General features: G+C 48.8%; 1 protein-coding gene across 4 annotated transcripts in view; it reads left to right on the forward strand.

Annotated features, from left to right (window-relative positions):
* Nucleotides 1-23962, forward strand: part of UBE4B (ubiquitination factor E4B) — a 44733-nt gene that overhangs the window by 4483 nt on the left and 16288 nt on the right. The window contains exons 2-18 of one of the 4 annotated variants that reach the window (XM_087915035.1): nt 3956-4142; nt 6498-6633; nt 7946-8033; nt 9248-9392; nt 10271-10499; nt 11639-12040; nt 13552-13665; nt 15928-16069; nt 16848-16948; nt 17087-17201; nt 17463-17546; nt 18726-18782; nt 18922-19038; nt 19324-19422; nt 20480-20593; nt 21363-21561; nt 22383-22521. In XM_087915035.1, the coding sequence (XP_087771161.1) occupies nt 3956-4142; nt 6498-6633; nt 7946-8033; nt 9248-9392; nt 10271-10499; nt 11639-12040; nt 13552-13665; nt 15928-16069; nt 16848-16948; nt 17087-17201; nt 17463-17546; nt 18726-18782; nt 18922-19038; nt 19324-19422; nt 20480-20593; nt 21363-21561; nt 22383-22521 (2468 nt within the window). The remainder of the gene's footprint in view (nt 1-3955; nt 4143-6497; nt 6634-7945; nt 8034-9247; nt 9393-10270; nt 10500-11638; nt 12041-13551; nt 13666-15927; nt 16070-16847; nt 16949-17086; nt 17202-17462; nt 17547-18725; nt 18783-18921; nt 19039-19323; nt 19423-20479; nt 20594-21362; nt 21562-22382; nt 22522-23962) is intronic. The other 3 variants (XM_087915036.1, XM_087915038.1, XM_087915037.1) reach the window with 3 other exon arrangements.

Genomic DNA, 23962 nt, shown 5'->3' on the forward strand with positions numbered 1-23962 from the left:
AAATAGGGTCGCTTGTATTATTATTTTTTTCCTCTGGGCATGCTTTATGCTAAACCATAATGCATTTTATGTGCAGCCTCAGACAATGTTTAAACAGGGCCTGCAAGCAAGCGATAGTTTGCTTATTCGATTTCCACTGGCTGTCCACCTCACTTTTGGGACTCTAGATAGCCACCGGAGAAGAAAGCTAGTTTATTGCTGGCGAATGGAGTACATCAACAGCGTGAAAGCATCCTGGGGGCAGACAGGAAGCCAAGGGAACAAAGGGCCTGGGGAGGAATGGAATGAGAAGAAAGGTCTGTTGTTATGCCAGCCCTTGAGAGGGGAGGGAAACACTTTCTCTTGCGGTCCCTTTTGGCCTGGCACTTTCTGAGTATATTGGGAAGCTTGGATAGAAAGCCTGGTTTGATTACATTATTCGATTTATAATTCTTTCCTGAGTGCAGAGAACTTGAATCTTCAGGGGGTCCTTGGTGCTCTCTGAGCTTGTCTTCTTGCAGATGTTTCATTACCCTAACTAGGGTGCAGATGTTACACAGGGTAATGAAACATCTGCAAGAAGACAAGCTCAGAGAGCACCAAGGACCCCTCATGTCAACCCCGAGCAATACATTTCCTTCCTTCCTTCCTAGTAGCACTCATGATGTGACCTAGTTAGGGTCATGAAATGTCTGCAAGAAAACAAACAAGCCCAGAGAGCGCCAAGGACTCCTCATTTCAACCTTGAGCTACAAACATTCTCCTTTATTGGAACTTGAATCTTATTTTTTGACATTACCTGGAGGTTTTGGAGTTCTTTTTAATGGGAAACTGCATCAAACCAGTCCTGCTTTTGCAGTCTTTCAGGGTACCTGAAACTTGACCGGGAGTGGGGTGGGCGGGTAGAACTTTGTTTCTCAGTGCAAATCAGCCCATCTAGGTTTGCAAATGGGCATAACGTCTGTTGTAAATACGACAATATCTGGCGCACCTTTCCCCCACTTTTCCATCCTTTTTTTTGCTTTCTGTACAATGCCTTTTTGAATGACCAGTCTAGTTTTAATTATAAAGGTCAGTCACCCTGGGAGCCTTTGAGGCGAGAAAGAAGAGATGTGCTTTAAATAATAAATAAGAGTAGCTAATTAAGTTGACTGGGTAAAAGACTAAGCTATGGGTTAGTCCTTTCAGTAATAATGCCTCTGCTTGTAGGTGGAATAATAGCACCTTTCTCAGCCATGATTGGTCCCACTTCATTACTTCCTGTGGGTAAGCCCCGAGTGCTTCCTGCCCATCTTTATATTGTGTCACCAAATGGTAATCTTGGTAATCTCCTCCTAGAGATGGATGAATGACCGTCTTACTCCTATTGAAGCAATATCCCTCGTTGCCATCTCTCGGGCTTTATGGTTGACTCCTACTTTGCCCCCACCACAGGGATGGGGTGGCTCAGTGGCTTGAGACGCTGATCTTGTCGATCAGAAAGGTTGGCAGTTCCAACGGTTTGACATCCCTAGCGCCACGTCACGGAGTGAGCTCCCGTTAACTGGTTCCAGCTTCTGCCAACCTAGCAGTTCGAAAGCACGTAAAAAAAAAAATGCAAGTAGAAAAATAGGGACCCCTATTTTGGTGGGACGGGAAACAGCGTTTCCTTCGGCTTTGTAATGGAGATGAGCACCAGCCCCCTAGAGCCAGAAACGACTAGCACACATGCGCGAAGGGAATCTTTACCTTTATCTACTTTGTATGTAGACACCTGGTGGTTCCAAGTTGAGCTGGAGAAGCACTTGCCCAAAGGTCCCAAGAACGTTTGTGAGTTTTGGACAACTTCCAGATGTATGGACTCTCATAACTTCCCCAGCATGACTAGTACTGAGTGTACTCAATAAGAGTGGGCCGTTGAAGGTCATATATCCGGACCTTGCAAAGATTAGGAATCATTGGATTAGCCATTCCCGTGATTTGGCCAAGGATAAGACTCTTTTCTTTTTTATTTTCAACCTTTTTTCTGGCCAAGAAATATTCAGCCTCAAGTGCAGCAGACCTTTATTCAAGACAGACAATTCTTTGCAGGAAAATAATAATTTCAGCCTAATTTCTATGAGTTGAGTCAGCTTTCACTGACTCTCTGATTAAAACAAAGTACCCTGACCTACATTTTTGGTCAGCGGCCGAATCTTTTCATCATGTACTTTTCTGTGCTTCCTGCAATGGGCTTATAAGCCTCTTTTTCTCTGGAGTCGTTCAAAGTTGTGTCTTCTTCCTGTAGAACAGGGGGCCCCAAACTTGGCAACTTTAAGACCTGTGGACTTCAACTCCCAGAATTCCTCAGCCAGCAAAGCACTTAAAGTCTCCAAGTTTGGAGACTGCTGTTGTAGACAAAACACTACAAGTCCATAACTTCATGTTAAACGTTGCCAACCATCACAGAGCGTCCTTTCCGTTATTATTCCAGAAATAATGAAATTTACATACAGGTAGTCCTTTCTGTTGCTAAGTGGCACACTTGTTGAGGGAGTTTTGCCCCCATTTTACGACCTTCCTGGCCACAGCTAAGTCAGTCGCTGGAGTCGTTAAAGTAGCCGTTCAGTGAAGTTGGCTCCCCTACTGATTTTGCTTGTCAGAACCTGACCCTGGGGCACTGCGACCGTCAATAAACATCTGTCAGCTGCCAAGCGTCTGAATTTTGATCCCCTGACCTTGGGGATGCCGCAATAGTAAGAGTGAAAAACGATCCCTCGTCACTTTTTCAACGCTGTTGTAACTTCGAATGGTCACGAATGGTTGTAAGTGGAAGGCTACCTGTAATAACCTCAGCTTCCTTCAACCCGGGGAGGTGGACTTTAACCTGTTAAATTTAGGTCTTGCAGGATGGAAAGAACAGCTTTCGTTGTGAAAGTTTTGAAGAACCTTTCACCCGCTTTTTAGGGTGTCGGGTAATGTGGGCAAAGAGGAGCTTTAAGAAGGAGCTTTGGCCCCTTGCAAGGATGGGGGAGAGAGGGAGCCTTCCTCAGGAGACATTCTTCAGGTTCAAAAGATGAGAGCAGGATGGGTTCGACTTGTTACGTAAGGTTGTAGGGAGGATCTGGCCTGGTTGCTAATAATAGAGCTTCCTCTGAGCCGTGGAATGAACACCGCAACATGTTTTCCTCGTGCGCTGTATCCATTTCCGGGAAAATGTTGTTTGCGATTCTCTCGGGGAAGGGGAGGGGGAGATGGGTGGTGGTGCCTGGTTAAGAATTTGTTGGAATGAAAGTGGCTCCTTCCCAGTGACAGCCCGTCACTGAACCATTGGCGTGTATGGTTTGATGTGGGACGAAGCTATTTGGCAAGATGTGGATGACTTCCTGAATTTGGAATTCTTGTTAAACATTCTGCCTTTGACCTTCTACCCGGGTCATCAGGTCTGTTTTTGAAAGCTGAGGTAAACATTGTTCAAGACCTTCTGGAACTCTGAAGGGCTGAAATCCAGTAGCAATAGCACTTAGACTTATATACAGCTTTACAGTGCCGTTACAGCCCTCTCTAAGTGGTTTACAGAGTCAGCCTATTGCCCGCAACAATTTGGGTCCTCATTTTACCCTCCTTGGAAGGATGAGTCAACCTTGAGCCAGTCGGTCAGGATCAAACTGCTGGCAGTGGGCAGAGTTAACTTGCAATGCTGCATTCTAACCACTGGGAATGAAGGAAGGAGGGAGGGAAGAAGGAAAGAAAATAACAATAGCACTTATTTATCGCTTCACAGTGCTTTACAGCCCTCTCTAAGCAGTTTACAGAGTCAGCCTTTTGCCCCCAACAATCTGGGTCCTCCTTTGACCCACCTCGGAAGGATGGAAGGCTGTCAACTTTGAACCTGGTGAGATTTGAACTGCCAGATTGCAGGCAGCCAGCAGTTGATAGAAGTAGCCTGCAGAACTGCACTCTAACCACTGCGCCATGAAGGCTCTTTGTAACTCACAGTGTCCTGGTTGTTATGCAGATCCGTCGGAGGCGCCTGGCCCGACTTGCTGGCGGACCTTCTTCCCAGCCCACCACCCCGCTTACGTCTCCGCAGAGGGAGAGCCCCCCAGGGCAGCCGGTCCCAGCACCGTCTTCAGGGGCACCCCACAACCTTGGGCTCAATGTTCACACTATGACCCCTGCTACCTCGCCAATCGGTGCGTCAGGTAAGCCACTGCCAGCTTAATGCCAATTCTTTAGGATGATTTGGGGTGAGACAAACCATGCCAGTTTTCCTTTGTTCATGGCTTTTCCCGCAAGGCCAGTGTTGGGACATGTGAATTGGGTTAAGAGCCGTAAGGAAGCTGCCATTCTTTCTTGTCGTTTCGTGGGAGCGAACAAGGAAGTTTAAAGAAATGAAATCCAGTCCTCGCTGGGTTTGAGCATTGTCCTCTGCAGTCACCAGATTTTACAGCCTATAATGGCTTTCTCAAGGATCTGAGGTCTGGACTTAAACCAGTATTAAGACGCCACTCATATGGAGGCTAACTGGATTTATTTAGCCAGACTCTAGCATGCAATGAGTTCCCAAAGAAAAATTCATCAAAGATGGTAAAATTAGCGCTGGGAGCATCCACCTTCCAGTGCATTATATCCAGACGAGCCACGCCCTTCCACCGGTGCTGTCCATGTCCCACGGCCAGCTGTGCCTTGGGTCAGCCGATTGCTCGCCGCCGGGCCGGTCTGCAGGCCGGAACAGCTGATCATTGGCCCATTGCTGATGCTGCATCAATCAGCCGATCATTGGCCTACCACTGGTGCTTCGGAGCCGTTTGCCTAGTGCCTCCCCGTCACAGAACTGATCCGCAGCATTCGTCGGCACACCGCTGTAGCCCCCCGGTCTACACCTCCATCACCTCTCCCAGTATGGCAAACCCCACAGGGTTTGACAGGCTTATTTCAAAACTAAAATGGAACCCTACAAGCCATCTTTGAAGCATCTTCTGAAAATGAGAGTGGGGGTAACCTGGCTGCTTTTGACAACTACATACTCTCCCATAGAGATTGCTGTAGCTTGCAGAACAGCTGGCCTTGAAGGTGAAGGAAGTGGCTGCTTAGCCAGGCAAGCCAAACCGTCATGCGGCTGCCTCCTCCTTCCCTCCCTCCCTCCCTCCCTCCCTCTTGCTGCCTGCTTAAGCAGCCATTCAGCAGATTGGCCTTGTCATTGAGAGGAGATAATAACAATCGAGATTTCTCTGTGGGCAGCTTCTCCCTTGGTTTGGCCTTAAATCGGTTTGACCATCTGGGAATGTCAGGTTCATGTTTACCGAGAGGAGAGAAACATATTTAGAAAGAGTTTGGGGGGTGGGGAGCGAAAATTGCTTTCATGACAAATTACTGAGGGGTGTGTGTGTTTGTGTGAATGTCGCACACATACATACTGTTCATTCCAGAGCTAAAACATTTTAAGTGCTTGATTAATTGGGATGTGACACCGAATGAGAAAGAAGGTTGGTTTCTTTTATCTTATTAATGCTCTTAAATGTGCTGTGTGACCTGTTAAAGCCAAGTTGTTCCCACCGGGTTTAAAAATAGTTTCGGTGGCACATTAAACCATTTTTTTTATTATTATTATTTACAAAGGCTTTGATGCCACTTTGGTCACTGAGATTCTAAGAAGCTCCGAGGCAAGAGAAGACAATTAGGCAGTATTTAAAGTTTCGTTTTATACCTTGGCCATCCTACAGTTCCCAATGTTGTCAAAATAACCGAACTGATTGGGGATGATGGATAGCAGAGTGATACAATTGAGGGATGCTGTATTGGGATGGTTGGTTGACCCAGAAAACCCTTGGTTTATGTGAGAAGAACAAGATTTTTTTATTTTAAAATACATGCTGGCATTCTATTTGAACTTGGATTTCTGGTTTCTTTACACTTTAAACTTAAAACATTTGCATCAGCATCAAGTTAATTCACGGGAATTGGCTGGAAGGGTAAAAACTGGAAAACGGGGGAGGTATAGTGGAGAACATAAATCCTTTTCCTTGAATTTCTAGTCGTGCTTCTTAATTTTGATAAGGTTCAGAAGAATGGACTCCCAGAATTCTCAGCAACGGTCTTGGCAAGCTAGGGAATTCTGGGTAGTAAAGGCCACCCATCAGAAACTTTGCAAGATTTGAAGCACTTGGAGATTTATCTAAAGCACTACTCAGGTGACCCTGAGGACACATAAAACTCCAAGTGGCCTCAACGACCCTCAAAAAGGATGCAAATGACTAGCTGCCTGCAAGGAATATAAATCCTTCCGTTCCCCACCGTTCTGTCAAAGTTGAAGAAGTTTCTTGCATGAGAAGCAAAATATCTCCAAAAGAAAAAAACAACTCAAAGTCCAGTTACCTCCTGAAAAAAGCACCTTTGGGACAACCACTACCTGGTTGACTGAGAATCTCTACAGACTTTTAGGGAACGGATTATCGTGTAAACTTGTTTTTTCCCCAGCTTCCAGCTGCAGGCTTGTGCACATGGGCACACGCTGGGAAGGGAATCGACTAAATTCCTTCCTGTCCTCTTTCCTGAAGGTGTTGCCCACCGCAGTCAGAGCAGCGAAGGTGTGAGTTCGCTCAGCAGCTCGCCCTCCAACAGCCTCGAAACGCAGTCCCAGTCTCTTTCCCGGTCCCAGAGCATGGATATCGATAGCGTCTCCTGCGAGAAAAGGTATGCGAGGCCTCATGCAGTCCCTGGCTCAGGGCAGCCTTGGGTGGACGTTATCCCAAGATGTAACCCCTTGGGATTTTACCAGCATTTCTTTATCTGACACGGATAGCTGTAGGAGAACCTTATTTTATTTATTAAATTGATATTGTGATGACCTGGGGCGTGGCACAAAGGCGACACAGTCACATAAGTAAGAAGAGTCCCTTTAGTACCTCCAACTTTGCCCCCCAATGTCCAAGTTACCTTCGGCTGGAGAAAAAAAACTCTCCCAAGAACAGTCTTTAAGTGGAGGAAATTCAGTCCAAAAACAAAGTACATACAAACTGTAAATAAAAATCCACATAAACCACGCTGCAGCAATTAACATGACAGGGCAAGGAGAAGGAATTGCAGACTTGAAAGGCCAGCAAAACACACACAGTTGGGAAGACGCCAGGAACACAGATAAGCCTCAACAATAAAAGATAATTCACGATTTGCTTCCAACAGTTTGTTGTGTGCAGCTTCCCTTTTTAAACACTTGTGTTCCCAGCTGCAGCTAATGAAGGGAATCAGGGCCCTTTTCTCCCCCATAAGCCATGCAGCCCACATTGCTCCCTTCTCCGTTCCTCCCTGCGTGCCCTAGGATGAAGAGGGGGGTGAGCCTAGGTCTTCCTCCGAATTCCTTCTCCCTTGCTCTACCTCTCCCCTGTTCTGCCCAGCTGGACTTTGCCTTCCCCAGTTTCATCCACAGCCATTGTCTGTCCAACCACACTTGGCCAATAAAGAATTCTATTCTATTTCTATTCTACCAGGCTTGAGGAATAGCTCTTTTTTAAAATTTGGTTTTGCAACCCTTAAGGTTCTCCCTGTAGGTTTTCCTCTTTGTCTTCTGATGGCTGGAACGTGTCCAAATGTGTGTACAGATAAACACAAATTTGTAAACCCAGCCAGAGCTTAGAATAATGGCTTTAGGGGGACGGCAGAATTGAAATGTTGTTCTCCCCACACATGGGCTGAATTCTGTTTGGCAGCCCTGCGTAGAGACTCCCCCACAGAACGCAAGCTGTGGGAAGGGGTGAGAAATGAAATGTGCTGCAGTTGTCCTCCATGAGTCATGTTGGCTTGTTCCAAAGCAAGCAGTGTCCGGGCAGTTGGTTATCCATCAATTAAAAGCCAATGGCACAGTTGTGGTGTTTTTGTGCCCATCGGGTTGCTTTTCCCTCCAAGCCCTCCTTTGCTGGGAGCATCTGTTCTGGGTAACTGCTCTTCGGAGCAGGGGAGTGGTCTGAAGGTTTGGAAGGTCTGAAGGGTTCCTCTGCTCCCTTTCCAGCTTGTCCCAGGTCGATGTGGATTCGGGGATCGAAAACATGGAGGTGGATGAGAGCGACCGGAGGGAGAAGCGGAGCCTCTCGGATAAGGTGAGGAAGTCACACTGGGCTTGAGGGGAAAGGAAGAGGCCCATAACTGTCTACTCTGGAACAGCCCTTGCTTCGCATCTTGGGATAGGCAGAATGGCGAATGTGCTATCAATAAAGGAGAATATTTATAGCTCAGGATTGACAGGAGGAGTCCTTGGTGGTCTCTCTGAGCTGGTGGGATGACCTGGGGTGTGGCACAAAGGCAACACAGATAATCAGTAAGAATCCCTTTATTAACTCCAATGTTGTCGCTAATGTTCTCCACCTTCTGGCTGGAGAAAAACTCTCCCAGGAAGAAGCCTTTGGCTGCAGAAAATCAAAATGCAGTCAACAAAAACTGTAACTATAAGTCCAATCAAGGCAAGATGAGGTAATTAGTCTGGCAGGGCAAGAAAAGGAATTCCAGGCGTGAAGGAACGGTAGTAAATCAACAGGGTTGGGAGGATGCCAGGAACGCAGATAACCAAAGTCAACACAAGATAAACTCATGTTTGTTCCCAGCGGACGCCACACTCCTCTCTTTTAAACTCTCTTCCCGGGTGTGGCTAATGAAGGGAATCAGGGCCCTTTCCTCCCCCATAAGCCATGCAACTTACGTTGCTCCCTTCTCCATTCCTCCCTGCGTGCCCTAGAATGAAGAGGGGGTGGGCCTGGGTCTTCCCCTGAACTCCCTCTCCCTTGTCCTACATCTCCCCTGCTCTGCCCAGCTGGACTTTGCCCTTCCCCAGCCTCCTTCACAGCCAGAGGAGCCCCACTCCCTGTCAGCTGCTTGTCTTCCTCCTCAGATTCAGACTCCGACAACAGCATGACAGCTGGCTTGTTTTCTCGCAGACGCTTCATGACCCAAACTAGGTAACATCATCAGTGCTAGCTGCCTAAAACACTGAGTTTAGCCCCCTCTGTGCCAAACTGTCTACCTGCGTATGTGTCCACACACACAAACACCACAACACCAGACTTTACAACAGCCGTGCCACATCCCAACACGCCTCCCTGCTGGACAGTGCAAATATAATTTTAATTCTGAGTTTGCAATTCCCAGTGCAACTTAAGAGAACCCCGTTCCTTTGCTCAGACGCGCACTGGGCTGTAAAAAAGAGAGAGAAAATTATCCTTGGCCATTCATGACAACTTATCATGGCTTTGCCAAATGTCCCTGCATTCTTTTGGCCGGGCAAAACGAACCCCGAATATTTTCCGGTGTCCATTTGCAGGAGCCTCCCTCGGGATTGGAAATCTCAGAGGAGCAGGCCTTACAGCTGGTTTGTAAGATTTTCCGGGTCTCTTGGAAAGACCGAGACCGAGACGTCATTTTCCTGACTTCCCTTTCGGACCAGTTCAAGCAGAACCCTAAAGACGGTAAGGAACTTTTATCCGCCTTTGTCTCCGCGGTGTGTTTCAAAAGCAGAATTTGCTTACCAAAGCCAGCTGCGTTAATTAAGCGCCGTTTAGATCAGGCTCGGGGTTGCCAGAATTCCGGGGAGAGGGGGGGGTGCTCTCTCACAACATGTTGGAGCTTTAACTGGAGGATTCTGGGAGGTGAAGTACCCCCCCCATCTTAAAGAAGTGAGGGTGAGAACATTGCAGGGGTGATCAAACTCGATTTCATTAAGGGCCTCATCAGGGTAGTGGTTGACCTCAACGGGCCTGGGTGGGCGCGGCCTGCTTGACGTCCCTCGCGTTGGAGGCGCCTGTGGCCCGAGGACCCTGCCAGCGAAAACGGGCTCCCGAGCTCCGTTTTCGGCTGGGACGGCCTCCTGCGAAAAGAGAGCTCAGGAGGGGCCACATGCGGTGCTCCTGAGCTCTATTATCACTGGCAGAGGATCCGTGGGCCAGTCCTTCACTGTTTCTAGGGCAGCCCATGGACCAGATCTAAGCACCCCTTAATAATTTGAGCATGTAACAAGAGCCACGGTGGTGCAGTGGTCAGAGTGCATTACTGTAGGCTACTTCTGCTGACTACCGGCTGCCAGCAATTTGGCAGTTCGATCCTGCCCAACTCAAGGTTCACTCAGCCTTCTGTCCTTCCAAGGTGGGTAAAATGAGGACCCAGATTGTTGGGGGCAAGAGGCTGACTCTGTAAACCTCTTAGAGAGGGCTGGAAAGCACCGTGAAGCGGCATATAAGTCTAAAATGCTCTCTGCCTGTTCAGATCAGGTTGATTCACTTCTGAAACTCCCTTTGCTGGGTGAGATGTGTGGAAGGTCCTCAGTTGATCCTCTTCTCTTCCCTCCCAGTGTTCTCTGACTTTAAAGACTTGATTGGGCAAGTGCTAATGGAAGTCCTAATGATGTCCACCCACTCGAGAGAAGAAAATCCCTTTGCCAGTTTGACCGCCACGTCACAGCCCATTGCGGCCGCCGCCCGCTCGCCAGATAGAAACTTAGTCCTGAATACTGGCTCCAACCCGGGGACCAGCCCCGTATTTTGCAACGTGGGCTCGTTTGGCTCCAGCTCCTTATCAAGGTAGGTCAGCTGGTCCCAAATCGGCTCGGAGACACCTGGGAGAAAAAGGCCACGAGCTGAGAGCCCTGGTGATGCAGTACGTTCAGTCCTGACTGGCTCAAGGTTCACTCGGCCTTCCATCCTTCCGAGGTCGGTAAAATGAGGACCCGGATTGTTGGGGGCAAGAGGCTGACTCTGTAAACCGCTTAGAGGGGGCTGTGAAGCACTGTGAAGCGGTGTATAAGTCTAAGGGCTGTTGCAATAAATTGATCGATAGATCAATCGATAGAGGATAGATAGGATGGATAGATGATAGGAAGATGGATGGATGGATGGATAGATAGATGGTAGATAGGATGATGGATGGATGGATGGATGGATGGATAGATGGTAGATAGGATGATGGATGGATGGATAGATAGATGGTAGATAGGATGATGGATGGATGGATAGATAATAGATAGGATGATGGATGGATGGATGGATAGATGGTAGATAGGATGATAGATGGATAGATGATAGATAGGATGATGGATAGATGATAGATAGGATGATGGGTGGATAGATGATAGATAGGATGATGGATGGATGGATGGATAGATAGATGGCTGTTGTGGTGCAGTGGTTATAATGCAGCATTGCAAGTTAACTGCTCACTGCCAGCAGTTCAATTCTCATTGGCTCAAGGTTGACTCAGCTTTCCATCCTTCTGAGGTCGATAAAATGAGGACCCAGATTGTTGGGGGAAAGAGGCTGACTCTGTAAACCTCTTAGAGGGAGCTGTAAAGCACTGCAAAGCATTAAAGGGCTATTCCTATGCAAATTTGGCCACCTGCTGGACAGTTGGCCTCAGAACAGATAGCCAGGGGCCCAAACTGCCCTTCAAATGGAGCTGGCCCACTTCCAAAGCGAGTTCCAAACGTTTGGGGCAGTTTGATCCAGGAAGGGTTTTATGAGGCGCCCCTCCTTGGTGAAAGAATTTCATCCGAGTGGTTGCTTTCTTTCTCTCTCTCTCTCTCTCTCTCTCTCTCTTTCTTTCTCTCTCTTTCTCTCCTGCATCGTCGTCTCCATTTTTGTGGTCTTCCCTGTTGTCAATTCTTGTCATCCTCTTTTTTTTTCTCCCCCATCTCCTCCTGCTCCCCGCTTTCGTTTGACCGCAGCCTCTATGGAAGCAGCCCCATTCCCATTTTCAACATCGCAAGTCACCCCCCGTTGGCTGGCTCCTTCCTTCCTTCTTCCCCCAGCCCCGTGGCTCCCCTCCCCGTGTCTTCCCTGTCTGTCAGCCCCCACCTCCTGCCGGCAGGGCCACTCAGCGTCCAGCCCTCATCCCCTCGGTACCGTCCGTACACAGTGGCACACCCCTGGACCTTGGCAGCTCCTCCTGCCCTACCCTCATCCGGAACCTCAAGCGTTTCAGCCTCTTCGACTCCTCCAGGCGTAAACCCAACTCCTCCAGCTACACGGGTCTCTTCATCCAGGGTTAGACCTGTAGCTAACACTCTGCCCCTGTTCTCCGCCTTGGGCAGCAGCCGTACCTCTTCCCCAGGCAGGATGCCCTCTAGGTATATTTGCAGCTGGGTGAATTTGTGTAATTTTTCTGTGTGTGTGTTTGCCCTGCTGGGTTGCAGTGAGCAGCTAGATTTTGGAACTTAAATCCGTTCGCTTTTAAAACAAGCTTTCTGGCTTTGCTTTCCTAACAGCGTTTTTGAACTGCGCTAATCCTGATTTTGAATCCGTGTGGTTGGTTTGGCACGATTCACGGCGTTTTCCAGGGCAGCGCGGAAGAAGGGAATATTTTTACTAACGGAAGAGACGTTTTATTCTGCTTTTCAGCCCAAGAGATCTCGAGATGCTTTGTGCAGTCAGGAAGGAAAGGGGGAAAAAAAACAACAACCCTGTTTTTGTTTGCAGTTTGGCAAATAAGAGTTTGGCAAATATAAGTACAATATGTCGCTTGGGTATCAGTTGCGGTCTTCAGGGTGGATGGGATGGCTCTGCTTTTCCCATCTCGTTGAACTGAAGCCCAAATGAAGACCAGATTCTGGCTTACCAAACCATGTGCAATATTTGGGACACAGAGCAGGAGGACATCCAGACATTGGAGCAGGGATGGCAACTTGAAGACTGTGGACTTCAACTCCCAGAATTCCTCAGCCAGCCATACTGGGAATTGAAGCCCTGAAGTCTTCCAAGTTGCCAAGGTTGAACATCCCTGCTTTGGAGCAAAGACATAGCGTAGTTATCCTTTGGCCAAAGGAGAAGTCGTTCAACTGCGCTGGCAGAGAGAATTCCTGTAAGCTTCCCGGAGATTCTCGTGTGATTCTTAAGCAAACGTGATAGCTTTAAGACTTGTGGACTTCAACTCCCATAATTCCTCCTCCAGTCATGTTAGCTCAGGAATTCTGGGTGTTGAAGTCCACAAACTTGCCAAGCTTGAAGGCCCTTGTTCTAAAGAGTCCTCCTTGAGTCCCAGAGTAAGAAACGGTTCAGCCAACCGTTGATTTTTTTCCCCCATAGTAGCGAAGAGCAACCGCTGAAAAGCTTGGGGAAAAAAATTGACCCTCAGCCTTGGAGAAACTGTACCAGCTGGCATCCTCACCCTCCAGCTAGCGATAGGACAATGTTAAGGATCTCCCTCAAGACTCTTCCACCCCTGGCAGAAGCTCCCTTCTGATGCCAGGCAGTTGGAGGAGACAGACCAGGGTTTTTGCCTCTGCCCAAGGTGGCTATGTCTTAACAGCTGTTGCTGTTAAGACCAGCAAGCAATTTTATTCAGGAATTGAGCCTTCCTTTAAATTCCTAGGGCGCTGCCATTGGTAATCTTCCCCAGAAGGCAGCCTGATCGGCTTCTCTTGATCGCCCGTGTTTGCCTTGCGAGGTTTGCCGGGACACGCCTTATAACTCTGTTGTCTCTCTAACCCCCTTGCGGCCGCATGCTTGCCGTGGAAGAGGGTCTTGGTAGTAGAAAACCCAACAGCTTGTGTGTGTGTGTGTGTGTGTGTGTGTCCATGGGTGGGTCTCTTCCCTCCGTTCTCTTGTATTCATTCACCCACATCTGCTTTCGTTATACTAGTATGTACGACAGCCCTTTCTCCCTCTTCCTTGCCATTTCCGATGTCTCTGGAGACAGTTCTGAGGAAGAAAATGAGGAAGAGGAGGATTTTTCTTGTGTGCCATTTGGGTCCAGGTACTCTAGAAAAAGAGTGTGACTTGTCTGCATCTTCTGCCCTCAAGATCCTTACTCCATCCCTCTCCTTCCCTCACCCCCGTGCCCCTGAGTCAACATTTCATTTCAAGTCCCTCCCACTTCACAAAAACATTTACCTTTTCTGCAAGGATGAAATCTCTCCCTCTCTTTTTTTTTTTTTTCTCCTCCTCCCCTAGGCTCTTTAGTGCCAAATTATCCCAAGGTCGTTTTGTGAGTCAGTCCTTCGAAACTAGCCTTGTAAAAGGGGTTGCTTTGCACAAAATTTGATGCCTGGGTAAATTGTGGCTATGATGACTTTAAAAAAAAAAAAAAAAGGCTTTTGACTCTGGCTTGTAAAAGGAGTGGCCAGCCAGGAATTTTTATTTTGAGTATATTAAATGGGAAATATCTCAAATCAGGCTGGCCATTTCCACCCACAAGAGAAGCTTTTGCCAGAGCAGTTAAGAGGCCATAGGGTTTCTTTAGGGTTTTGGCTTATCCGCAGCATGTGAATGGGCTATAAAGAGGATTGAAATCCTCCAATGGATCTCATCCACAACTTCCCTGATGCTTTAGGAGTGGCCTCAGCTGGCGCCCAATTCAATGAAAACTAGGATGTGTTTGTGTAAATTTAATTTATCCAATCCTCTAAGCCTTAATCTCAGCTGTTGGGTTTAGTAAGCCATAGTTTATGGCTAACCCAACAACCGTACTGGCTGAAAGCCATGTACAAGCCTGGTCCGTGTTGTTAGTTTATGGCTTATTATAATTGAGCAAACTCACTTTAGCAAAGCACAGGCAAATACAGTACTTTCTATGCACTTTCACGGCTAGTGTGATGCAGTAACTTGTGAATTACAAGGACGCTTTGTAAAACACTATGAGTCCACGAGATGGACAGCAAATAAATTGGATGGGAATAATAACGGTGCTTTGTTACGCTTGAAAAAAGCCCAGAAACTCATAACAAGCAAACTTCTCTAATCGGGCTGTTTGATATCCAAAATACACACAACAAACATCATGTCTTTGTCTTTGCGCATCTTTAAAAAGTCAAATAATGGCTCCTTGCAAAGAAATAGAGCGCCGGTTCCGATTCCAAGAATACTTACACCAGAGGAGTCTGATGTCAAACCCAACCTGGGGGGGCGGGGGTGTGTGTGTTATTTTTGACTCGGAGGCAACACAAGCTCCCATCTGCACAGTGGGACATCCCACTCCCAGTGTCCCCCTCCCCCTCCTTCCCAGTTGCCCAAAACCAGCTCTTGCAAAGATGTGCTCAGATTGCAATAAACGCTACGTGGAGCCCGGAGTTGGGTAGACAAGAGACTGAAACCTTGCGTGAAGATTTCCAAAATTTCAGCAACCGGTTCTCTGCCTGGTTGCTGAGTGGGCGTGGCTTAGCCGGCTTCCTGCACCACGGCAGGAGGCAGGTATTTTCACCTTACTCGAGCCTCCAGGAGGTGAAAACGGTCTCCCCAGGCTCTGGAGGCCTTTTGGAGGTCTGTTTTTTCCCCCCGAGCCTCTGTGCACTTACCTGGCACCCGAAATGGGGTGTGTGGGAGGGGCGGGGGGGCGGGGCCAGCCAGGGGTGGGATTTACCATTTGGTGGAACCGGTAATTAAACACCATAAAATGAGATAACCGGTTCGCCCGAACCTGGTGGGGATGAGAACTTGATAGGGCCCGGTGGCCTTCATCCACAGTTCGAGGCCCTCGGGGGTCCTCGTCGCCATTCGGGGACGGTTCCCTCCCTGCAGAGAAGAGGATTCTGGGTTGAGGTGGGTGAGGCTGCTGGGCTGGCATCCCACTTAAACCTCTCGGGAGAAGAGAGTTCCGTTCCGTTTGAGTTGCTCAAACATGGAGGCCGATGGAAGGAGTCCTAAGAGCAAGCAGTTGGCTCAGAGCGTTGACTCCAAGGTGCTGCCCAGCCTCCACTCCCCAGGAACCATGTGTGGGGTTGTGTGGATGGACCCCCCCCGTACACAAGGATGCCTATTGAGCGATGATGGGTCATCCAATAGGCCCGTTGGCTAAGGGGAGAGCAGGCTGTAACAGCCAAGATGGGACTGGCTAGGTTTATGGGAATTCGGGGGGTGGGTGGGGGGTGGGCGTGTGCAATCCAGGGATGAGCCTTGTTTCTGTCCAGGGTAGGCCCCCTCCCCACCCATGGCCCCCTTCCTTCCCTTCCTTCTGGCTGGCTTCCGAAGGCCTCTCTAGCCTTTGTGGACTCAGTGGTGCGTCCCTGTTTTGTTTGCCCAGTGGCGGAGGCTCCGTCGGGGCCAGCATTTCCGACTCGTGCAGCGACCATTTCGCCATTGAGACGTGCAAGGAGACGGAGATGCTAAACTACCTCATTGAGTGCTTCGACCGAGTGGGCATTGAGGAAAGGAAAGCGCCAAAGGTACCCTCCCCCCCCCCTCTGTCTCTCTCTCTTTCCCCCCCCTCTCTCATTTATCGTTTCCTTGCCGGCCTGCACCAATTTATTCCCTTTAGGTTCCTTTCCTTTCCTTGTGTTTGTGTTTTGTGTGTTAAGTGAAATCTGGACTTTATAGGCAAGTCACCATCTTTGGTGTCAGTGGTTTTCAACTTTATAACGACTTTAACAGGTTCGCAACTTCAACTCCCAGAATTCTGGGAGTTGAAGTCCGTACATCTTAAAGACGCTGAAGTAGAGAAGCCCCCTTTCCCTCTCCCCCTCCTGCCCCCTCTCCCTCTCCCTCCCCTCCTTTTCCCCCTTCTCTCTCCCTCTCACCCCTCCCTCTCCCCTTTCCTCCCCATCTCCCTCTGTCCCTCCCTCTCCCTCTCTCCTCCACCTTACCTCCCCTGCCTCTCCACTCTTCTCACCTTTCCCCTTCCCTCTCCTCCTCTCACTCCCCTTCCCCCTCCTTTCTCCTTTCCTCCCTTCCCTCCCCTGCCTCTCCACTCTTCTCACCCCATTTCCCCTTCCTCCTCTCTTTCTCCCCCTCGTCTCGCTGTTTCCCTCTCCCCTCCCCTGCCTCTCCTTCCCTCCATTTCCCCTTCCTTCTTCCTCTCCTCCCTCCCCTCTCCCCCTCCCTCTCTCCTTGTCTCCCCTGTCCCTTTCCCCTGGGAGTTGTGGTCCCCCTGTCTGAAAGGTGCTATGTTTGAGAAACGTTAAGGGTGAACGATGGGCTGCCTCGCCCTGCTTCTGCCTCTCCTAGATGTGCAGCCAGCCGGTGGTGAGCCAGCTTCTGAGCAACATCCGATCCCAGTGCATTTCTCACGCGGCTTTGGTGCTCCAAGGATCTCTAACGCAGCTGAGGTCAGTGGGACAGGAGGCCACCTAGCAACCCGTTTGACCTCTCGGGAATCAGTCCTTCGGCTTCAGACTTCTCTGAACTCTGCGGAGGGGGGCGGGGGGTGGGGATGTTTTTAAACCCTTTTTGTCTCTCGCACCCAGGTCAAACCAACAGCAGTCGTTGCTAGTCCCGTACATGCTCTGCAGGAATCTCCCGTTCGGTTTCATCCAGGAATTGGTGAGGACGACTCACCAAGATGAAGAAGTCTTCAAACAGGTAAACCCCCCAAAAAGAGAGAGAGAGGCTAGTCTAGTTCTTGAGCTCCATACGTGCTGCCTGAGCAACACCAATATGTTGCTGGACTCTTGAACTATCCCTATACATTTTTAGCTTGTTGAACCAAAAGTCTTCCGGAGCCGAAGACGTTTTTGGCACCTCACCCCTGCCCTTAGTTGGTTCACCCTTAGGGCCGGCTCTTTTCTCCAGACGGAAGCTAAGACGCCGCCTAAACGATCTTCTTTTCCTTCTTTCCAACAGATCTTTATACCTATTTTACAAGGGCTGGCTCTTGCTTCAAAAGAATGCTCCTTTGATAGCGACAACTTTAAATACCCCCTTATGGTGAGTATCGGAAGAGCCTGCCAGGACGGCGTAAGCTTGGCTGCTTCACATTTGTGGCGGGCCCTCTCTCAGCGGGGTTTAAATGGCCTGGCGGGGGCTTGCGTAACAAAATATTTCTCTGCCAGAGAAAAAGCCCAAATCTTATGGGTTCACATGGAGCACAAAAAGGAAGGGAGGTTTTCAATGGACTGCATTTGCATGGAGCAGTGGTGGGATTCAACGTTTTTTACTACCGGTTCTGTGGGCGTGGCTTGGTGGGCGTGGCAGGGAATGGATGCTGCAATATCCCCCTTCCCTCCCCACCCCACTAACCTGCTTTCCAGCTCCGTTCTCCTGGGCAGGGCAACCCAAGGAGAGACCCAGCCGATCAGCTGGGACTCGATGGGAGGCGGAGGAGAGATGGGGTTGGCGGGGCCAGTCAGAGGTGGGATTGGCCGGTTCTCTGAACTACTCAAAATTTCCGCTACCGGTTCTCCAGAACCGGTCAGAACCGGTTGAATTACCACCTCTGGCGTGGACGCTTGAAAAGGCAGCTCGAAGTGGCTGAAGGGTGGAGGCATTTCAATCCACTTTTTGGGGAGGAGGTGGAGAAGTGCGTCTTATAGTGTGAAGAATACGGTACTACAAAGAGAAGGATTGGGGTGACCGGACAGCTGTCTTCTAGTACCTGAGGGTCTGTGACAGGAAGGAGGGGAGTCCCTTATTCTCTAGGGCACCAGAGGGCAAGGCAAGAGGTAAGGGGCGGAAGTTTGTTTAAGAGCGATCCAACGTAGAAGCAGGGAAGAGATTTTCTAGCTGTGAGAAGAGCGAATCCCCACAATAACTTGCCCCCCCCCGGGGTTGTAGGTATGCCGTCACTGGAGGTTTTCAAAAATAAGACCGGACAATCAATTTCACCAGGACGGTATAAAATCTGTTCGAGCAGGAGGTTGGGCTAGGAGACCTCTGGGTTCCCTTCCACCCTAGGCTTCTAGATTTGGAAGTGATTAAAAAAAAGATTTGCGTTTCTTCCAATCAGCAAACCAACCTGGGTGACCGCTTCAGGCCAAACAGTGTCCCATTTGCAGTGTCGTGAAACGGCGGCTTAAGCTATTAATTTCCAGAAACGGTGTGTGTGTGTGTGTGTGTGTGTGTGTGTGTGTGTCTGAATCCTGTGCTCCCCTTCTCTTTCCCTTGCAGGCTTTAGGGGAACTCTGTGAGATCAAGTTTGGGAAATCGCATCCTGTCTGCAGTTTGGTGAGTGGGGGAAAGTGACAAATCCTTGCGGGATTCTGCCCAAAAGCCCGAGGCAGAGTGATCTGACCATCCAGCCCTCTTCCCTGCTCACCTTTGGGGGATCTCTCTGTTCTCTTCCTCTCTCTCTCTCTCTCTCCAGGTGGTCTCTTTGCCTTTGTGGTTGCCAAAATCTCTAAGCCCCGGGATGGGCCGAGAGCTCCAGAGACTCTCTTACCTCGGGGTATTCTTCAGCCTCTCCGTCTTCGCCGAGGATGATGTAAGTGCAGAGAAGGGGCAACAAAGAGGATTAGGGAGCTGGAGGCTAAACCATGATGAAAGAGGGTTGCTGGAACTGGGGATGTCTGGTTTATGCTGGGAAAAACAAACGGAACCAATTTACTTTTCTTCTCTCGTTGAGAAAGTTGTGGGGGTTAAAGAGAGAGCAAGCTGTAGTCGAGGCCAGAGAAACACGCGCAAAATGGACCCACTTGCCAAGTTTTGTGCGAAGGCAGCGTGGAATTGCCGCTCGCAATTGATGTTGGTGTTGTTTTTCCCTTTGCAGCCTAGAGTTGTCGAAAAATATTTCTCCGGGCCTACCATTACTTTGGAAAACACGCGGGTCGTTAGCCAGTCATTGCAACATTACCTGGAATCTGCCAGGGTAGGTGTGCTGAAGACGACACTTCAGGTTTTCGCTTTTGTTTCGGAGAAGGGTGGTCAATTTCTCACAGAAATGTATAGTCCTGAATTAAAATTGAACACCTGTTTCCCTCCCCGCCTCTCCCTCTCCGCGTTTATAGTGTAGTGGATTATACAAGGAACAGATCAGACATCCAGCCCTTGCTTATCCATGGAGACCGAGTGGAGCAAGTGGCCGGTTTTAAAGTTTCTGGGTGTTACCCTAAAAGAGGACCTGACCTGGGGGTGCCCACATTGCAGCCCTGGTCAAAAGGGCCCAGCAGAAATTATACCACCTGAGACTTCTCAGGAAACAACAACTGAATGAAAAACTGCTGGTGACCTTCTACCGCTGCACCATAGAGAGTATCTTAATTTATTGCATCTCTGTATGGTTTGCCAATTGCACAGGGGCAGATAGGAAAGCACCCCAGAGGGTTAACGTCATTGCCCAGAGGGTCATTGGTTGCCCTCTCCCCTCTTTGGAAGAGCTTTAGAGCTCCCGCTGCCTTAAGAAAGTTCAAAATATTCTCAAAGATCCATCTCATCCTGGGAACCCTTTTTTTGAACTATTACCATCTGGCAAATGGTACAGGATAATAAAAACAAGGACAAATAAGCTGAAAAACAGTTTCTATCTCAGGGCAGTAACTCTATTGAATTCTGCTGTACAGTGCAGTATTGGTACGATGTCGGGAGGTTTCGGTTTAATGTGTGGAAGGCGAAGGATGTGTGTGTTTATTTTCATGGTCATGATGTGCACTGAAGGATGTTTGATTTCATTGTACGAGGTGTAATGACCATAAAGTAAACTAAACTAAAACTAAATTTATCTGTCTTGTGAGAGATAGTGCTGCTTTGTTTAAGATGTGTAAATTCATACCATATCAGAAGAATCCCTCCCAGACTACATTAAGGGAATCCTTGTGGCCTCAAGCTGTGTGATTCTCAGGTTAGGTGATGTCTGCCTAAAGGTGAGCCATACCTCACCCTCAGTTACTTTCTGTCTTTTTTTTTTCCTGCTTTGTCAAACTTTTTAGCAAGAGTTATTCAAGATCCTGCACAGTATTTTGCTCAACGGAGAAACGCGGGAAGCTGCTCTCAGCTATATGGCAGCCGTGGTCAACGCCAACGTTAAAAAGGCACAAATGCAGGTGAGTTTGCCATTCCAAACCCCTTTTTGATGTTATATGCAACTTTTTGCCTCCCCCACTTCCCAAAAAGTGCCCAAACCAAAAGGATGCAGGAAAAATTCACGCTGCAAGCACCCCGATTTATAGCCATTTATAATTATAATTAAAATAGCATGAAGGATACTTCAAAGGTGTGATGACACCTGTCTTAATTTTCAGATAGCAAATCCCTTAGTTGGGCTTCTGATACCGTGACTAGCACTGATGATGTTCACTAGTTGGGTAATAAAACTTCTGCAAGAAAACAAGTTCAGAGCACCAAGGACTCACAATTCTCCTCCTCCTCCTCCTCGCAAACCACACTCCCTTCTAGCATTGATGATGTTACCTAGTTGGGTCATGAAACATCTGTAAGAAAACTAAGCTCAAAGAGCACTAAAGGACCCCACAATCGACTCCTTTCCTCTGCTCTTCCTCCGCCCCCTCCTCCTCCCAAACCCCCCTCCCTTCCAAGCTCAGAGAGCACTAAGGACCTCACAGTTGGACTCCTGTTCCTCCTCCTTCCCACAAACCCTTCCAGCATTGGTGTTGTTACCTAGTTTGGTCAGGAAATGTCTGCAGGAAAAACAGCCAAGCTCAGAGACCACCAAGGACCTCCTCCTGTCAGCCTTGAACTACAGCTATTCTCCCTTATTGACACCTACCTGAATACCCAGGAGGCCTTGGGTGGGGTCAACTCAAGACCCAACTTGGCTCCTTATTTTGACTCCTCTTTGCCCCGGCCCCGCAGGCGGACGATCGGCTGGTGTCTACGGATGGCTTCATGCTGAACTTCCTCTGGGTGCTGCAGCAGCTGAGCACAAAAATCAAACTCGAGACGGTCGACCCGTCCTACATCTTCCATCCTCGGTGTCGAATCGTGGTGCCTGCGGATGAAACACGAGTCAAAGCCACCTTGGAGGATGTCAGTAGCTGGATGGTGGAGCTGTGTGAGTGAACAGCTTCTTGATTTCGCTTGGAGTCCGTGCACTGATGTCAGTCTTTGTGTTTGGATTGAGGTCCTTTCCTGGAATCTGCATCTCTCTCTCTCTCTCTCTCTCTCTTTCTCTAATTTGATTCGTGTGTTTTTTTTCTGCTTTGTGGTATTTTAAGGTGTTTTTATATGAAGTGGATAGAGTTGGATAGAAACCGTCTTAAGTCAGTATTTCTCACCCTTGGCCACTTGAAGACCTGTGGTGAGAGCTAAATAGCTTGAAATAAATCTATATGTTGTGGTTCGCTGGCAGCCTGTGCAGATGACAGCGGAATCGGACAGTGGGGAAGAACGGGGACCAGTCCGGGAGTCTGGAGAGGACTTGGACAAGGGTTCTGTGTCCGATGCAGGAATGGGGCCATCTGGGAGTGGGGTTCTGCCTCCGGAGTCTGGCAGCAGCGAGGCAGAGGACCCAGGGGAGCCTGTTCCCAGTGCGCGTATGCGCAGAGCTGCTAGAAGGCAAGAGCAGCTGAAACAAAAGGAGCGATTCGGGAATAAGGCCGGGAGATGATTGCCCCTCCCATAAGGGATGAAAGTCAGGCCAAGATGACGAAACCTTTGCAGGAAGCAAAGTCGTTCAGTTCAGAGTCATCCTTGAAGCTCTCTGTACTTCAGTTGGGTTTGTTTGTTTGTTTTTGTACTACTTTGTAATGAATAAATGTTGGTTTGTATGACAGATGAGATCCCTCCTTATATATATCCTCTGGCAGACTTGTGACATTTCATTTGGGTTTCCCTCCCTTTTTCACTTCTGCTCTCTTCTCTTTCTTTCCGCAGCCAGGGACCAGTCTCTCTTCTCTGAGCCAAAATTCCCAACGGAGTGTTTCTTCCTGACGCTCCACGCCCACCACCTCTCCATCTTACCCAGTTGCCGCCGATACATCCGTCGACTCAGAGCCATCCGGGAGCTGAACAGGTTTAATAATAATAATAATAATAATAACGATGACGATGCATCCTGAATCGTTTGGGGGAGTTTGGGCACGAAAATTGATAGCAGTGTTTTCCAATATCTCAGGGGAGGGGGTTATTCTCCAAAGGACTTGTAAGGCAGGACAAGAGAGCAGTGGATGGAAACTAATCCAGAAGCAATGGGTAGAAACTTAGAAGCAGCCTAAAACGAAGGAGAAATTTCCTGAGAGTTGGAACAATTAACCAGTGGAACAACTTGCCTCCAGAAATTATGGTGTTCCACCACTGGTGGTTTTTAAGAAGAGGTCCAGCCCTTTGTCTGGAGTGGTATAGAACCGGTGGATTAGACTAGAAGACCCCCAAACTTCCTTCCAACTCCTGTAAAAATAAAAGTTGAGGCGCTGAGGAGATATTCTAAGCTAGTCTTTCTCAGCCCTAAACACTTTCAAAGGGGCGGATTCCAACTCCCAGAATTCCCTGTGCTGGTCGGGGTGAGGGAGAATTCTGGGAGTTGAAGTCCACCCCTTTGAAAGCGGCTGAGAAAGACTCTCCTAGGGAAACCTGGTTTATTTATGTAAGCGAGAAGAAGGGAGGGAGGGAGGGAGGGAAGAATGGTCTGCTTGGTATGCATAAAGGAGCTTCGCGCGAGGTGTAACGGCGTGCCAGCCTTTACCGCCCTCTTTTTTGGGGGCCGGGGAGGTTGGCATTTGCAGAGAGCTCTAGGCAGCGTTGATGTGTGATGGGAACACGGTGTGCCCAGATGAACTTGGCACGCCATGGCTTGGTGACTCCAGATGGCTGTGGGAGGTAGCGAAGGCGGTCTTTTCTCGGTGAGCTCATGCATTGTGGGTATACTCTCGGGCTTGGGCATCTAAAAAGCCTCCTTAATGCTTGCCAATGGCTTCATTGTTGAAGCTGGGTTGAGTAATCCGTTGGCAGAACCTGGCCAGAGCACGCCTGCATGGATGGCATTGTGAGAGCAGAGGAACATGGGGGGCAGGGATAAGCAGCAGAGAAAGAAGGGGTGTGTGTGTGTGTGTGTGTGTGTGTGTGGCGGGCCCCCAGAGATCCTGAGAAGGAGAAAGCAGCAGATGGATTTGTTGTGTCATATAGATTTCCTGCTTTCTTTATAAGACAGCTCCTTATTCTGATGCGCTTTTTAAAGCCTGCGTTGGAATCTTTCGAAAGGGAAAAGAGAGAGAGGCCTTTTTTTTTTCCCCTTGGCTTTTCAAGGATTGTAAGATCGAATGTAGCCACCGCTTTATTAAAACAGCCGAGCAGAAGGGCCTGAAATGATCCCCTTCAAGCCTCAGCCAGCCAATCTTGGAAGACTTTCACTTAGAAGTCAAAAGCTGGAAAGAAAACTCCCATTAGGTCGACCTCTGACCTGGAAGGGTTTTTCCGGAAGCCGTGAGGTATTAGCCGAATCCGCAGGGGTGTCTAAT

This window comes from Pseudonaja textilis, chromosome 18 (genome assembly GCF_049901715.1).
Source record: "Pseudonaja textilis isolate UNSWEBS1 chromosome 18, rPseTex1.2, whole genome shotgun sequence".
In the NCBI taxonomy this organism is placed as follows: domain Eukaryota; kingdom Metazoa; phylum Chordata; class Lepidosauria; order Squamata; family Elapidae; genus Pseudonaja; species Pseudonaja textilis.